The sequence below is a fragment of the Ictalurus punctatus genome, chromosome 1 (genome assembly GCF_001660625.3).
Source record: "Ictalurus punctatus breed USDA103 chromosome 1, Coco_2.0, whole genome shotgun sequence".
Lineage (NCBI taxonomy): Eukaryota > Metazoa > Chordata > Actinopteri > Siluriformes > Ictaluridae > Ictalurus > Ictalurus punctatus.
In genome coordinates, this window is record NC_030416.2 from 34,989,247 (window position 1) to 35,007,464 (window position 18,218).

The 18,218-nt window shown below is 41.5% G+C and overlaps 1 protein-coding gene across 1 annotated transcript in view; it reads right to left on the minus strand.

Annotated features, from left to right (window-relative positions):
• Positions 1 to 11,096: 11,096 nt before the first annotated feature.
• The window catches only part of gpr158a (G protein-coupled receptor 158a), a 115,367-nt gene continuing 108,245 nt past the window's right edge, over positions 11,097 to 18,218 (minus strand). The window contains exon 11 of the mRNA XM_017492885.3: positions 11,097 to 18,141. Coding sequence (XP_017348374.1) covers positions 16,219 to 18,141 — 1,923 coding nt within the window. The 3' untranslated portion in view covers positions 11,097 to 16,218. The remainder of the gene's footprint in view (positions 18,142 to 18,218) is intronic.

Sequence of the window (18,218 nt, forward strand, 5' to 3'; positions counted from 1 at the left end):
CCCTACCCTGGAGGTGCGAGGCAAACGTGTTAACCGCTAAACCACCGTGTCTCCCACAACCCTTTAATTCAAACCTAAACATACTGTTCTATTGTCTGTAACATCATCTGTTGCCATGCCTGTCATTACAGAGTATAAGGAAACAAACAGATCAGCTCCGTTCAGTAATTATATGACTATAAAGTGTATTGTCTGTTCGCCTGGGGCTAAAAAGGTGACCAAAGTGTGTAGCGACAGAATAGGTGTACCTAATAAAGTGACAATTCAGTGGTAATTCATTGTCAGTGTCAGCAGGGGGCACTGCAGCTCCCCCCAACGATATGAATCACTCCTCTGACCTTCTACTGTATCTCATGCCTTTCACTCCCCTTACAATCCTATTTGAGATGTAAGACATCTCTTAATGATCATTGGTGTCTCGTTGTTGTTAAGTTATTTTTTATTTCAGTGATTGGTTGTTAGTCAGTCGATTGTAGAGTGGTGACATCCTAGCTGTTATTTGATATACATCTCCTTCTCCTTTACAATGGATCATTTCTGATTGGACAGACTGTTCGGATTCACGTGAGGGAACCTTCCTGCTTCCGGTTTCCTAGCACCTCCTATAAACACTCCACTAGTTGGACTGGATACTTTAAATTCCTCCAAGGTGTGAGTGAGTGCAACAAACTCAACAGAGTCTACATGAGGCGTTCTCAATTTCTGTAGCCAGTGCTATAGGTGCTATAGAGCTTCGTATTTCACCAGACACCAGAATATCACATCCATATGTGCTCGTTGAACATCCATCCCGTTCCAGATGTATCCACTCCACTCTTCCGGGAAGGCTTTCCACTAGTTTTCGGGGCGTGGCTGTGGGGATTCGTATTCATTCAGCTATAAGAGCGTTAGTGAGATTGAGGTCAGGTGCTGATGTTGATGTTGATGTGAGGAGGCTCCAGTTCCAGTTCATCCCAAAGGTGTTCAGTAGGGTTGAGCTCAGAGCTCTATGATCAGTTCTTCCGTTCCGACCTCAACACGCCGCGTCTTCATGGAGCTCGCTTTGTGCACAGCGGCATCGTCACGCTGGAGCAGTGTTTGGATCTCTTAGTTCCAGTGAAGGGAAATCGTAGCCTAATGCTACAGTGTACAAAGACAATCTATACAACTGTGTGCTTCAGAGTTTGTGGTAACGGTTTAGGGAAGAACCACATATGGGTGTGATGGTCAACTTTTGGCTGTATAGTGTAGCTTATATAGTGAATAAAACAAAACAGGAAGTGAACAGAAAACAGGTACTGAGCAAATGACCAGGATTCTGGAGACAGTGACCTCTGCTGGCTGGTAACAATGTGTGTCCTGTGACGGACTGGTGCCCCATCCGGGGTGTATTCCCACCTCTTACCTAGTGTTCCTGGAATAGGCTCCGGCACATAATAAGGATAAAGTGACTACAGGAAGAAAAAAAAATTACGCACGCCCTGACTAGTCAGTAAAATATTCCTTACTATCTTTCTCCTTTAATTTTATTAAGATATTGATTAAAGTTAGAAGTGCCCGCAGTCCTGTTTAATGGTGTTAAAGAGTACTTTTTTAAAACAATCTTGTCCTAATGTAAAATCACATTACTACGCAGGTCTGTCTCTGTCTCCTACTGGGAGGCTAAAAGGAAAAATCTACTTACCCATGATCAAGCAAAGTGGACTTCGTAGTGTGGGACTCGATGATATTCATCCACAAGGCGTGTGTGCAATCAGTAAACCTCTCATTCTGGTTATTATCATTAGTCCTGCTTAGAGGATAAACAAAACTAAACAGCTACTTTACTAGAATGTACGGTATGTTACTTTAAATAACCAGGTCACGTCTTTTGCTTTTTGTTAATGTCTTATTGTTGTTTCTTTCCATTTCTCTCCTTACCTTTGTTAAAAATGGAGAGGTTTTTTTTTTTTTTTTTTTTTAATTACAGACAGAGATGAACTGTAGTGCAGATGGAAGGAAGGAGAACTGGATTAATTAGTTCTCCATGCCATCAGGGAGAGTGTAAAAATGCTGTGATGGCTTGGGAGATCGTTTTAAGTCGGTAAAGAATGTGGTTTGTTCCTGGCATGACTTTCAGACGCTTTCAAGTCGGACCTAATTGCTGTGTGAATGCCGTGTAAAGATAATTGGTTCCTCATCAGTGATATGAGAGCACCACAGCCTTTTTGATGTAACAGACATTTCAGAGTTCATAAAGCTACCAAAGACATTATGTGAAAGATATTATCTGCAGAGAAGGTTATATGGATATAATTTAGTTTACGGAAACTGTATTAAAGCTAAACTAAAACCGTCGGATTTGACAAATCTGTTGGTGCCAAGTGAAGCCCATGGTGCGGGATTTGAAGTAAATACCCCAGCAGTATAGACATCTTTCCCTGGAAAACAAAGGTAACCTTGTACAACCCAGAAAAAGTGCACGGTGAGGCCCAGGCTGCAGAAGCACAGACTTGCTAGAGGCTACGGTGATGGCATCCATCACTCAGTGGACCATCATCTGCTTGGACATGGGAGCACCTAAATTCTTCCTAAACCGTGACAGAATTGTGAAGATCGGACGACCGTTGTCCGGTCTAAATAGTACCACAGGACACAGCAAGGATCGCTCTGCAAGGTTGCATTCATGAAAAGCTGCGAGATCAATCGATACACAAAATTGTGTGATAGCAAAGAAATCCCAGGTTCAAACAGAAGGCTATCCCAGAGTCATCTGGACAGCTATGCACCTAAGCAAGATTAGCATCAGAGAATGCGGTTCTCACAGTTATTTTCCTGAAATGAACACTAGGATCACTAGCCTTTAGGGACCTTTTACTGTCTTGGCTCATAAATGACACACTTGAGATGAGCCATGTCTGCTGCCAAGTTGTTAATTCACCTTGAAAATGCCAGATTGCTTTCTGGGCTTCTTGTTATGTTTGGTAGTTGTCACCAGATGTTAGCATTTAGGCTGATGTAGAGTTTGGTGCAGATTCTACTCTGAAATCAGCATCTAAATCTGCCATCTAGGCATTTCGATGTCAGCACTGGCATCACCACAGAGTCAGTACAACATCCCAGTTTACCATAACGCTTTATGCACACAAACCTCCCAGATCTGTAATTTTAGCAAAAAGCCTGACAAAACAAATAGGTTTTCAGACCATTCGTAAAAATCGAGACTGTGTCTGAGTCACTAGAGATATATTAATTTGGGGGGGGGGGGGTGGGGGGGGGGGGATCTGGGCATACAAATTTTTCAAATCTTTCTAGTTGTGTATATTTTAGAGTAACAATGGGTGTAAAATCTATAGAAATAAGGTTATTTTTGAACAAGGTAAACCTGTCTCACACTGGGTTAGAGACTGATCTAATATGACTTACTTATATTAATATCAGATCAAAGAAATTAAAGTCCACTTTGTCACCATCCATTCAACACCAACAAACACCAGCAAAAATGGCAGTACTATGTAGCCAAAATACTTTTGGGATTTTATTTAGCGAGAGAGAGAGAGAGCGTGAGCGATTGAGTGAGACAGCAATCAACATTACATTACTGCACGATGTCTTTGTTAATTACATTAACTACGTTTACATGGGCAGTTATGATCGTGCTACTTTGTAGTCGAGCTACAGTCTTACGTGTCTGTCCGAGTAAACATGACACGGTGCGTAATTGAATGATTGATGCGGTTTGGTGTGATCCCTTGTGTTGTGCATCACCTCTTATAATGATCTGGGAGTATTTCCCTTTAAGACCAGGAGGGGCGCTTGACCGCATCATTCTTCACTGGCGCTGCCTGTGTGCGAGTCTGCAGCAAGTGTGTGAGTGAGCAGGCGAACTGTAACCGCGATAATGGTCAGCATTATTAATAAAACCAACGCAAAATGTTTAAACAGTAAATTGTGTCCTGTGTGGATCACTCCCCCAGGTCTTAATGCCCACCTGGGAACTGGTTTAAGATCTGATTGATGGAAGAATATATATATATATATATATATATATATATATATATATATATATATATATATATTGGATGATATATTGATTTGCTTAGGGGGGCGCTAATGAAAATTTTGGGTGGCTAAAGCCCCCCCAAAATAGGCCTAGTGACGTCCCTGCTGAGTCCCAAACACTAATCAGAAGAGTTTCCCAGCGCAGTTTTGGATAGTTGGGGATAAGATTTGTAGAAAAGAGCACTGCTGTAGTCTTCAGTATTCTAGGTACTAATAAAGACCCTGCACCTTTTGAGTCTTGTATCATGGCTTGATGAATCATGAAAAAATGCTAATAAATTAGCACTGCTAAAAATCCAGCTTAGGCCCACTAGTTGGTCAGACAACAAAGAAAGGAAGTTTTATTGACTTCATAGCTTAACTCTTTTTATTTTGGAGTACTATGAGGTTCTGCCCATAACAATAAGACAGCTTGCAGGTTAACTTCACCGACTGTGTACGTGCAGGATGCTACCACCCCTGGGGTGTGACTCATTACCACTATAAGAATGATGACCTCACTGGTGATCTGTGACGCTCCCTTCACTGCCTGATCAAAACAGAAAGATTAATCCCCTGTTTAGCAGCAGATCACTGTATTTTCCCACCTCCACCACCTCCTGCCTTCACAAAGACCCATGATTCATCAATCTGCCCAACACAACAGCATGTCCTGGTTCATGCGTCATGCTCTTTTCAAACAAACAAATCAGGTCAGGGCTGATCTGAGTCATAGCTCTCTTACACAATGTGTTTCTGAGGCTTGAGTCCTCGTCTGACCTTGACTGATACAATACAATATGACAGAATCTATTCTATAAATGAATGTACATTTTATTTGTATTCATTTTAATGCAAACACAGCCAGACAGGGTGATCCTGAGCAAATTTATAAACATAATCAACAAGTGGTAACACGGGGGTGGGGGGGGGGGGGGGTAGTCTCTTCACTGTGACTCCACAAAACTGGAGTCTTCACTCAGTGTCGGGGGGGGGGGGGGGGGATTGGGGGACGTAGTCTCTGTTCTGATATACTGACTTCAGCTAAATCATTTACATAAACACACGTCATTTATCTGTTATTGGATCTGTTACAGAAGCCAAGATGAGTCATGGTAGATGTCACTGATACAGTCATTTTTTCAAGTGCTCAGTTTGGTCCACTGTAGGACACAAGTCTGGTCTGGAGAATTTTTTTCTGTATCGTCTTGGACTTACTGGGAATTTGTACTTGGACTGGTCTTGGTTTGGGGCATTGGTCTCGTTAAATATGGTCTTGGTCTGAACCAAGAGTAAAAAATAATATTTGTGTTGTCTTTTCTTTTTGCATGCAAGTATGACAAGAAGTAATTCATACTTGTAGGAAACAGCCTAAGCATTGGTACAGTGCACAAATGCTTGGACTTGAAAATGATTTGATGGTTTTCAATCTTGACTTGATCTCATTTGCATTTGGACTTAATCTCAGCTAGTCCTGGTCTTGGACTTGTATTGGACTTGACCATGTTGGTCTTGATTGCAGTCCTACTTTGTTGGGTCTGCATCCTGACTGCAGTCCAGAAGTTGATGACCTCTGCTATAGATGGTTTGTTGACATATTGTAGAGTGTCTGTAGTGAACAAATAAAGTGATGCTTTTCAGTTCAGGAAAAGAACATTTGCTTGGCTAGGCTAGCAAAGTGCATTCATTCATTCATTCATTCATTCATTCATCAATAAACACCTAGTCAGAGTTGTATTGCATCTGGCATCTTTCCCAGCAACACTGGGAGTGAGTACACCCTGGTGTTTCCCAGATATAATTCAATTGATCTGGAAATTCACTTAAACAAATTTCACAGAGAGAAGAAAGAACGCTAGCTAGCTATAAATAGAGCAATGACGGTGGAGTGGCAACATTCCCTCGTGTCCATGCGTACTCCGAGCCTTGCTTAAAGGCTACAGTCGGTATTACCTGCTCATGTTCTCATGGAGCTCAGACTGGAAAAGAAACTTTTTAAACGTCTAAGACTGATTAACAAGTTCAAATCAATGCATCTGTTAGCATCTAGCTTCTACTCTTGATCTTGTTGTCCTAATGCAACACGATCCATAATAGAGTTCACAAGAACCGGTTCCAAATGAGCCACTGCACAATTATGCATCACAGAATAACATCAGTAACGACCCATTAGATATTGATTTGAGCCCGTAGCGGGAGGCGAGTCTCGCTGTATTGACTGACTGCTCAACACAAACAGTGCTCTCAAAATGAGCGCTCGATGCTAAAATGATTTGTGTATATTCTTTCACTGTGTCTTTACCTTACAGCATGTCATAATTCCAGTGTCCATGCAAATGCAGCGATAGAAGATTAGATAGATTCAAATTGTGCCGTTTGGTGCTGGATTTCATTTGATGTTAATTTACTCAACACTCGTTCACACCCATAGTGTCACTAATAGACTTTCGGGAGCTGGGAGGAAACTGGAGAACCCAGAGGAAACCCCCTCAGACACACGGAGAACATGAAACTACACATCAGCTCAGGACTGGACCAGGAATCTTGCAGCAGTGAGGCAGCAATTCTACCTAATATGCCACGGAGCAAATCTTTTCTGTATTTTCTCTCTCTCTTTTTTTTTTGAGTATGTTTCACTGCATTTGATTAATTACAGCACCAGGAATGCTCACCAACTAGGAAAATACAATACTGTTTTCCTGAACTGGGCCACTGCAACTGTGATATTGATGGCACTGAGGAGACAGAGTCTGATTTCATCTTATCCACTTTCACTGAGCTGAACAGGGCTTTTATTGATCTCCATCAGAGAGACTACAGCATCTCCATAAAAGCATTTCAGGAGTCGAGCCAAGGCATGAACATGAATATCCTGAAGTAGCTGCCATGCCGCAGGCTTTTAAAGCACTGCATTTTTCTTCCTTCCCTCACCAAGAACATCTCAAACTGGCTGAAGGGACACCACCTTGAGCTTCTTGTCATCCCTGTCTGCCCCTCAATCAACCACAACCTCACCGTACAGCTCGGCTCAACCACACTCCAGCCAACCAGGACAGCCAGGATCCTTGGGATGGCTTTCGATGACTGCCTGACCTTCACAAACCACATTTCAACACCTGCACGGTCCTGTAGGTTCATTCAGTATAACATCAAGAAAATCAGACCCTGCCTCACCGAACAGGCTACACAGATACTAGTCCAGGCTCTTGTTATCTCAAAACTGGACTACTGCAACGCACTACTCTCGGGCCTCCCAGCCAGCTCCATCAAACTCCTTCACACCTCGTCTTCAAAAAGCCCAAAAGAACCCATGTCACAACTCTCTTCATCTCCTTCCACTGGCTTCCTGTAGCCTTGTCTGGAACAGCACCCCCTACCTCAACACTCTCATAACCTGTGATCAGTTAACAACACTTGGTAATGCTTACTCAGTGAGGCAAGAGGTCCCTTTCCAGAACCTTCCAGAATTAAGTTCCAACCTCAATCCGGACAGCAGAATCTGTCACTATCTTCAAAAAATGGCTAAAAGACCCACCTCTTTCTGAACACTTAACTAACCCCTAACCCCCCCACCTCCCCCGCAGAATATATATATATATATATATTCTGCAATCACACCTCTACTATTAAAAATGTATAGTAGCACTACTTGTATTGTTCTCCGTTTGATATATCACCTTGCTTGTGTTTCCTCATTCGTAAGTCCCTTTGGATAAGAGCGTCTGCTGAATGAATAAATGTAAATGTAAGTAAGTGTAAGTAAACAATCTCCTGGAGAGGAAGAGACAGAAATGCATTATGGGAGAATGGCGGTGCCGAGGAGAAAGCTTTAATAAAGGTGAAGAATCTTTAGTGGGATGCTCTATTGTCTTGGAGACAGTTTCCACCAAATACAATCCAACCGCTGCAATATCTAGCTTTCTAAGTTATTTCACCACTCATTACAGAGACGTCATTAGTTCTAGTGGGGGGGGGGGGGGGGAGTGGGGGGGGGTCCTTGGGATTGAAACACTGTTACAGGAACAAACCATTTCTGAAAAGAGGGGGAGATCTGCAACGCCGTGTTTGTTTCTTCACAACAGTTCACACGGGTTTCATAACAATATCTGTACGATCTTCATAGCTCCACTGTACAGTTGAGGTTATAAGCTGCATCCTGTTCAAAAGTTTACACCCCCCTGGCTCTTAATGTATCGTGTTGCCTTCTTGAGCGTCAGTGAATGTTTACACCTCGTGTAATAGTCGTGTACGAGTCCCTCGGTCGTCCTCAGTGTGAAAAGACGGATCTCGACATCATATAGTCGCTGGTGGAAAGGGGATAAATATACAGAAGATGCTGGAAAAGTAAAGAATGTGCAGGACCTGGAAGAGTTTTCTGAAGAACAGTCTTGTATGTATTACGTAAGAGGCGTATGTAAATTACGACCTCAACCGTACGTGCATAACTGATGTCAGGTCAGTGTAAGCACCGGTATAAAATCCAGAAGAGTGTGTGTTTGGTTTATACACCCTTCACTCAGCAGAACACCGTGTCTCTCATTAGTGCTACTCTCGTCGTCTTGTTCTCACACACTTTAAAATCTCAGGTGAATTGTACTGACAGAATGACACACTGACGGCTGTGTTGCTGCATCGATCTTCTGTGTGTGTGTGTGTGTGTGTGGTTCAAAAATAAAGAGCTGAAAGTTGTGTTTCCAGACTCATCTGTCAATCTGTTTGACAAAATTTCTCTCACGTCTTAGTGAGACCCATCTCCACAAAAAAAAAAAAATAGTAGTTATTATTTTTTTAATGAATATAAACAAAACAAAAAAAAAAAAAACAAAACAAGTTTTAGTTCCTGTACAATTTGTCAAACGTCATCATTTCGACCTCTTGTGGTTCAAGCTAGGAACAAGCTTCTGGAAATTGCTTTAAAAATGACTCTAATGAGCAGGAAAACAGGCAGTTAAAAAAAAAAAAGAGGCCCATTCTCTATGAAATGATTCATCTATTTAAATGAAATGAATAAAGCCATGTCACGTCAGTGCCGGTTTCAGCTTCCCGGAGTTCATCACCGCCTTACAATATGGCCGCCTTGGACTCGGTGAAGGTCACGGGACGTCTGATCGCACACACAACGTGAATTCTTGGTCCAAGTGAACTCTTCTCAAAGATTATCCTATGATCCTATAATCGAGTATCCTTGTGTTTATATAATGCTAAACAGACATTCGTTTGATTAAATAAAATCAATATGTAAACAATGTATTTAATTTATTGACTGATTAGACGGAATTATTTATTTATTTATAACTTATTTATTTGTATACTGCTACTATAATCATCATCATCATCATCATCTGTGCTTATATTGCACTTCTCATTTTGAGTCGAAATCTCAAAAGTGGCTACCATAAAAGTTGAATTTTTTTTAAATAGACAAAGATTAAAACAATAAATATAAAGATTGAATTTAAAAAAATGAACTTCCTAATAATCCTGTTCACAGTCAGTGTTATTATTTTTATTGTTATTTATTTATTTATTTATGCACTTGTTTGTTTGTTTTGTGTATTAATCAATGTCATACTACTACTACTACTACTACTACTAATAATAATAATAATAATAATAATAAATTTAGAAAATATTTTTTTTTATCTTTTAACTTTTTAAAGTGATAAAGAATAAAACATTTCAAAACTGAGTATAAATATAAGGAGAGAAGAGCTTTATAATTAAAGATGATAAATAAAGAAAACATTTAAACTCGAGCTGCAGCGATGTATCGGCCGATGGTTTATAAACATCCGATGATCAGGGCCGATTATATCCTGTCAATCAAAAGAGGGCGGGAAAACACATGGATTCCGTGCTGTGTGTAAAGAAGATGTCTCTTGTGTGGAACGACGACAAAACTGCAGTTTGTAATCTCTGTAATCTCTGCACGAGTAAAGTTTACACCAGAAGTGAGCAGCAGTGAAGCGGGAGTTTCGGCGTCGAGTCTAAATAGTTTTTTTTCGTTCTGCTCGCGCTGAATTAAAGGGCCAGTACACCGCTCAAAGAGTTAAATGAAGATGAGTTGACAAAAAAGTATATATTGCACAGAAAAATAATATTTGTCGAGTAGTATATTTCATAACCCGTTAATGTTAATATATAAGTTGATATTATATATGACCAGTTTGATGTTAATGATGGAGTAGAAATGCTCGTGTTTGTGGAGAGCGAATGTGAGACTAACAGGAGGTTTTTTACAGTTCAGTCGATGTTGATATGAATTATAAATTAATAATCTTACTTTAATCTTCAGAACTGAGTTCATGTGTTCATGTTAATCAGAGTAATGTGTGTTCTGTTGATGAGACCGGTTACTGTCAAACAACGTGTTCAAATGGAGAGAATAAAGATTTTATTTCCATTTCTTTCAGAATTGTGGAATTAATTATTATTCATTTAAAAGAAGGTATAAAAGGCAGAACTATCGGTATCGCTTATCGGTGTCGGCCGATATCGCTCTGGATAATCGCTTATCGTATCGGCTGAGAAATTTAGTATCGGTGCATCTGTACTTAACACCTAAAACATTAAAAGCAAAACAAAGAATCAGAGTGAAGACACACTCGGGGGTTTCCTCCGGGTGATCCGGTTTCTTCCTCCAGTCCAAATACTTGCATTGTAGGCTGATTGGCGTGTCCAAATTGTCTGTAGTGTGTGAATGGGTGAATGGCTGTCCCCTCACCTCGCACCCTGAGTCCCCTGGGATAATCTCCCGGCTTCCCACAACTCTGTGTAGGATAAGTGGCACAGAAGATGGATGGATGGATGGATGGATGGATGGATGGATGGATGGATGGATGGATGGATGGATGGATGGATGGATGGATGGATGGATGGATGGATGGATGGATGGATGGATGGATGGATGGATGGATGGATGGATGGATGGAAAACGACCTACATCATTGTGAACGGAAGGTCATTCAAGCTTTGTTTACAATTTCGATCTCTCCTTATTCCTAAATAACATTATATCTAAGTAATCATTTTAAACCCCTACCATGACCAAGCACATTCCCCAAAAACAAAGCACCACAAAATCATTTGTATATAAATATTTATTGCAGAGGAGGTATTTTATGTACATGCTATCACAATATAACACCATATAAATCTACCAAATCTCCATTAAGTGTAGGCTATTAGCTTGTCATAGAGCATTTATTATTACAACCACAAATTACAGTGGGTTAGTTACAGTTTTACTCACTATGCAACTTGTTAACAGTCCATAAAAGACCAAAAGTAAAATTTCTTCTTCTTCTTTTTTTTTCTTTTTCTTTTTTTAAAGATCTATCAAGGGCAGTGTAACATCAGTCCTACTAATTTCATCGGATCATGCAGAAGCCACGAGAGCGATAGTTAAGACATTACAGCGTTAAGTGGTAATAGTTAGTAGTGTTTCCCCGGTGAGTCTCTCTCTCACACACACACACACACACACACACACACACACACACACACACACACACACAAAGGGTCAGGAGGAAAGTAAACTGACACAAATATCAGAAAATAAAACAACAAAAATATAAATAAAGTTCTTACTAAGACATCGTGGGTTAGCAGGTCACGACGAGCGGAGTGCTCACGGCGTACGACACACTGGAGAGTTGATGGACGGACTCGGGCACGCTAGATAGATGCACTACGAAACAACGAACATTCCCAGGAACATTCTCTACTGTATGTGACAAAGATGGCAAGATTTCACACGTCCATCTAGCATTACACTAAGAACATCTAAACCACAGTGTTGTTTGTATAGTATGGGACGCCACACTCGAGTAGTGGACAACACAACGAGCAGGCTTTTGTATTTATTTTTTCTTTTTTTAATACCATTTATTAAAGTTTTAACTGACCAATTTGGATTATGCGATTGCATTCTAGGTTACGAAATATACGTAGCAGCCTTTCCTTTTTTTTCTTCTTCTTCTTGTTTTTTTTTTTTGTTTTTTTTTTCAAATTATCATCAGCCAATATAGTTCTGACACAGATTACGGGCTCATACGATGGCTAAGACGTTTAAAATGTTGGAGATTACGCTTTTATGTAGGGTTTTCAACCTCTTTGGTACTTATACAACAGGTACACTCTTAGAAAATAAAGGGTTCTTCAAGGGTTATAAGGTTCTAAGTGTCCTGAAAAGGTTACCGAGGACCGGACCTTGGTAGTTTGCGCAGGTTTCAGGTTTTTTTTGTCTAGTATGATTAAAAACATGCGGTCCGAGACCTAATCATCAGTGATGATTGATTCTAGAATCTCTACTGACCTTAGAACAGCTAATTGGCCATTTGCTCTCTTAAAATATAGCTAACATCTGCCATAGCTATAATAGAAATTTGAGTTGGACTTTATAAACACGAGAACATATAAATGTGAGAATTTATACAGTGGCCAACGCTCCCCAGTTCACTCTAGATCCGGATCCCCAGTCCCGTCTGGATCCGGATCCCCAGTCCGCTCTGCATCCAGATCCCCAGTCCCGTCTGGATCCGGATCCCCAGCCCTGTCTGAATCTGGATCCACAGTCCACTCTGGATCTGGATCCCCAGCCCTGTCTGGAACCGGATCCCCTGCCCTGTCTGGATCTAGATCCTCAGTCCACTCTGGATCCGGATCCCCAGCCCCGTCTGGATCTGGATGCCCAGTCCGCTCTGGATCCGGATCCCCAGCCCTGTCTGGATCCGGATCCCCAGCCCCATCTGGATCCGGATCCCCAGCCCCATCTGGAACCTGATCCCCAGCCCTGTCTGGATCTGGATCCCCAGCCCCGTCTAGATCCGGATCCCCAGTCCACTCTGGATCCAGCTCCCCAGCCCCATCTGGAACCGGATCCCCAGCCCTGTCTGGATCCAGATCCTCAGTCCGCTCTGGATCGAAAAAAAAATACAGATCCAGAGTGGACCGGGGATCCGGATCCAGACCGGGTTGGGGATCCGGATCCCCGGTCCGCTCTGGATCTGGATTTTTTTTTTCGATTCAGGTTTCCTATGTTTATCTGATTGTTTTGCCTGCAGATTTGGATTTATCATTCAGTCCCGGTAGGATTTTGCGATCGCAGAAATGAACGCAAAATGAAGCCAGCTCCGCAATATGCAAAGGAGCTTGCGATTTTTTTTAATTACCGCAGAGCCAGGCCAAGACGCGTCACATGACGTCGTCACAACACGCATTCAGATGTCCAACAGACATCACTGCGAAAGTCCGTGCGATTGCAATTTCGCCAATTCAGGTAGTTTTCCCGCGGAAAAAAAAAAAAGGTACAAAAAAAAAAAAAAAAAAAAACTCCGCAAGTTCCATCGCACACTCGATTCAAAATTCGTCACAGAAATTAGACCGTTCATGACATTTAAACCTTAAATTCGTTCGTTCGGTCATTTATTTATACGTGTAACATCACTAGCCAAATGAGCTTGCTATAAATAAACACTTAATATTCGTTTAATCTGAAGTTTAGTTTAATTTAAGGTTACTCATCAATAACATTCTACGAATATGATCAAGTTCATCACTGCGCTATTGTTTTGATGGCAGGGTATACGTTAACATAATTCACAAATCATCTACCTTGTAATATTTCATATTAAACAGTGTAACTGCACTAGAAGGATAACATAGTACACATTCAGCATTGACATTATATTATCTATGACACATTTCTGCAACGTAGAAATAAGAATGTTGATTCTGCTCACGGGCCTGGTTCTACAGTACACCGAAGAAGGACGACCGGAAAACCCTTAATCGTACTGAATTTTCTAAGAGTGTACAAACTGGAGCTTTTTTTTTCTCGTTTTTAATCCTGCTGATCGACATGACGCTGACATGACTGAATCGCTCTGAGCGTTGTTAATACTGGACGTCCTGCTGTAAAACGGTTCATGCCGAAAATATAACATTAGCTGATCCAGTAATGTGGACGAAACGCCCATGAAACGACTTTCTAGCGGGAAATGGGACATCATTTTATAGTCTTGTTAAAGGTCACAGGAAATAATCAAGACGCTGCTACAAAAAAAAAAAAAAAAAAAACAGCGAAGTATTACGCTGGAACAGCACAGAACATTCAGACCATTGTGTAATAACTGTGACGTTAGCCTGTTAAACAGTGTTTAAATAATTCATCGAATCACTGAGACCCCGAGAGGCGGAAACATTTTAAAGGAGAAAAGTCAGTACTGTCAGTTACCTCCAGAATTACTGGCACCCGTCAAGAAACAGGAAAAAATGTATTGCAAAAATGAAAAATTTGAAAAAACACAAGTTTAAAAATGCAACAGAAAAAGGAATATATAGTGTATTCTGCGATGTGTTATACTGCCATTGAGCACAATCAGTAGAAGGTGGTGTTGGATCAGTGACGCTTTGGGGCTGCTGATGATCCAGGGGCTTTTGGTTAGACTGATGAATTCAATCATTCATTAATTCACTCATTCAGGACGCCAGCATGAAAGTACCAGATATTTTAGCACGAAAAATCCTATTTGCCTCTGCACAGAGGTTAAGACTTCACCATAGAGTAACCCTATGTTCACATTAGGACGAGACACGTCACTCGTTCCACTCGTAGTTTCTCTCTTGTTGGCGTACTGACCGTTAAAGTTATCGCATGGGGGCGTGCACGATCCGGCATTCGTTAGCAAAGCAAGCTAGCTGTACTAGCTATGCACTGTACGTCTACCCACAAGAGGCACCAACAATCTCCGTTACTTCCTTCCAAGCTTTCTTTATCTTCGGAATATCTCCATGATAGGATGAGATGAATCCGGTCAATTTCAAACAATAAATGGGGACTAATTACAGACAGGAACTAAAGTTTGAGTGCGGTTTTGAAGAAACTTCGTACCACATGCGCCATCGGATTGGTCTCATTTGTTTGGATTGGTCACTTTAGCTCATCATACCTAATGTGCATATAGTTGACAAGATGTTGCCTGTCGCTTTGTCTCCCTGTCGGACACGTACGTAAAATATATAATAAACAGTTGACTTTTTGTCACCTGCTAATATGAACGCCGCTTGTAAGGCTTTAAGTTCTACATCGATACACATTGATTCCAGAAGGGTGCCAATAATTCCAGTGAAACCGACTGCATTTCCATTTTCGTCAGTTATGACTCAGCATACACGCGGGTAAACGCAGGACAGGATAGGATAGCTGTCCGTTCCCTTAATATAACATAGGACTGATACAAGACTCCTCAGATAGGCACATTCATACCAGCAGATTCGGAAGCATCGAAAGGGCGTTTCGACCGAAAGGAATATTAAAACTATAGCGGACGACGTGTGTCAGAAAGTCACGTACACGTTCCGTGTGAAGACGACTCGGTAAATAAACACAAATGGTTTGTTTAACATGAACGCAGTGACGGTATGTCCGTATACACACCTCTTTTTTTGTTGTTGTTGTTGTCAGAGAATATACTAGTTACTAAAGTGCTACAGGCTAATTTCCCCACAAGCAACAACGTGAATTGGGTTCACAACAGAAATGTAAGGAGATTCGCATTTGATATGCATCGGAGTACTCTTGTGTATTACTCACACAATACCTTCGTACGTCACTTCCGTCTTTGGCAATTTCTTTAAACGTCACTTCCAAGCCAACTTTGACATAAAACACCAAAGATCATGCTTATCCTAAGACAATTCATGCATGCTCCTTCTGAGTATTGTTAAAATACATAGATTATTTCCAGGCGCTCTGATTTTGCAGGAACGTGTAATTAATTGTACAATCCCATATGATTGACATAGTCGAAATGACCATGCTACAGATGCAGCTATAATGGGATTAAGAAAATTCAGATTAATAAATAAGGATATATGTGATGAGGAAAGGCAGGTTGTTCTACATTGCACATAAAGAGTTGCATAATTCTCATACTACTGTTTGTGTGATTAAAGAGTACTTTTTGTAAGAACCTGGAATGCTTGATGATTTTGTTGCATTTTTTTTGTTTTGTTTTGTTTTAGTTTCTTCCTTTTTTTTTTTTCAAAAAGCACAAAGGAAAAAAAAATATCGTAAAGAAAGGCAGCTTGTGCGACTTAATTTTATTCCCAGAAGTCACCATAAATGATATCTAGAGTTCGTATTCCAGGGTTTTAGAAGATGGCAATGCATGTACGATGGGAACTACGTTTTCAGTCGTCCGTATTGATCAAATGTCACGCTTTTTTCGTTGACGTTTGGTCATCAAAGTCCCAAGGGCATACATCTGCCATTTTGGCACCGCCAGGAACTCCTTTCGAATTTGGACTTTTCTGTTTCACTATAGAGGAACCAGTGTTTCTGGTCACTTCTTTAGTCGTTGCTGGATCTTCGAAATCCCATGGACATATAGCAGCTTGCTTGGTTTTCCCTATTGCCGTGTTTGGACTTTTCTGTTTTTCCACCGCAGCCGTGTCATGAGTACTGTCCACATCCCAAGGACAAATCTCAGCCAGTTTGGGTTGGCTGAGCGGTCTCTCTGTTGGTTTACCTGAAGGAGGCTTGTCTTTTGACTTTGTTCTGGCTTTCTCGTCTTCCGTACCCTTTGTCTTGTCTTTCTCTTTCTGGAATGTTCTCATAGGGGCTGTACCCTTCTTAGTAGCAGCAGTCTCTTTCATTTTAGAAACCTGAGAGGGACTGGGAATCTTTTCCAAGGTGGGGCTTGTTGATTCGTACTCCCATGGACAGACGTCTGCCTTCGAAGATGTCTGCAGAGAGATTCCTGAAGATCTTGAGGCCTCAGGAAGAATATCTTTTGCGTTTCCCTCAGTTAGGATAGCGCCCTTGCCTTTGACGTCCATGACCGCTGTACTTGATTTGGTTTTGACCTCTGCAGATGTAGTTTTGGTTCTGCCCTGATCAATGGAGTAGGTTGAGTCTATAGATTTTTTTGGCAATTCATCAAAGTCCCATGGACATACATCCACTTTTTGTGATTTGATTCTGTCTGTAGTCTGTAGTATTTGAGACTGGGCAGGTTGACTGGAGAAGTGTGGTTTTGGCCTGTCTGCTTGACCTTGGCTTTCTTTACTACTGTCCTCCCAAGAACAGATATCAGTTCTGTCCATGGGCTTCTGGTTGTGTCGTCGGTTCGATGAAGGTGAATGATCTGTGCCTTTCTGTTTCTGCTGCTTGGCTGCCTTGGTGCTGTTGGAGTGGATTGTGGTGGACTCTTCAGCAGCAATGGACACATGCTTTTGTACCCTGTTCTCTGAGGGAGTGGGCAAATCCTCTAATTCCCAAGGACACACCTCAGAAATATTGTAAACGTCTTTGCCTTTCGCTGTCTCAGAGCAGATGGACAGTTGGCTTTCACTAACCTGATGTTTCATTATTCCAGCTTTGCCAGCTGTCTGCTTGTATTCTACTGACTGGCTGATGATCATCTTGGTATAGCCTTCTTCATTTTCAACAGGGCTTTTAGCTTCTTTGTTCTTTTGTTGTACATTTTTATTGGGATCCTCTACAGACTGGGTCTTTCCCGTTAGACCCAGGGTCCTCTCTTTGGCACTGGCAATGACACTGAGTGACTTCTGCAACATGGATGTCCTTGGGTGAAGAGGTTTCTTGTCAGCCGTCAGATTGTGAGCGCTGGCTGATTTACACACCAAAGGAACCGACTCAGTTGACTCGCTGGCAACGTCAATCTTTTCTGAGGACTTTTTCTTCACCAGCTTCTTACCCATCAATGTTTCAAGAAGAGATCCCTCTGTGGTTGATACTTCAATCTTATCAGTTGCTGAGCTGCTAGAGTCCTCGCTCTGGTCTCGCACATGATCGTAGCTGCTGTGTGACTTCTTCAGGGAGAAGACCTTGTTCTTCAGGGACTCCTCCTTGGCAGGTTTTGCAGAATGTGATGGCTCAAAGGGATTCTTCCTCAGGACGCAGATGCTGTTACGGTTACTACCATGCTCGCCCAGCTCCTTGTCCTCGCGGCTATGCTGGCGACCCATAGTTTCTGGGATCTCAGTGATGCGTCTCATGAGGGAGCGTCCTAGGCCTTTTTTGGAGCTGCGTTTCTTTTGCAGGTGAGGGTTGTTGGCCAACATCTTCTTCCGTTTGTAGATCTCCAACTGGGAGTATAACTTTTTCAGCTCCTCCTGTGAAAAACAATATAGAAAGGAAACAGAAATACACTTTAAGCAATTAAATGTGTTCGATATAAGGTCAAAATAAA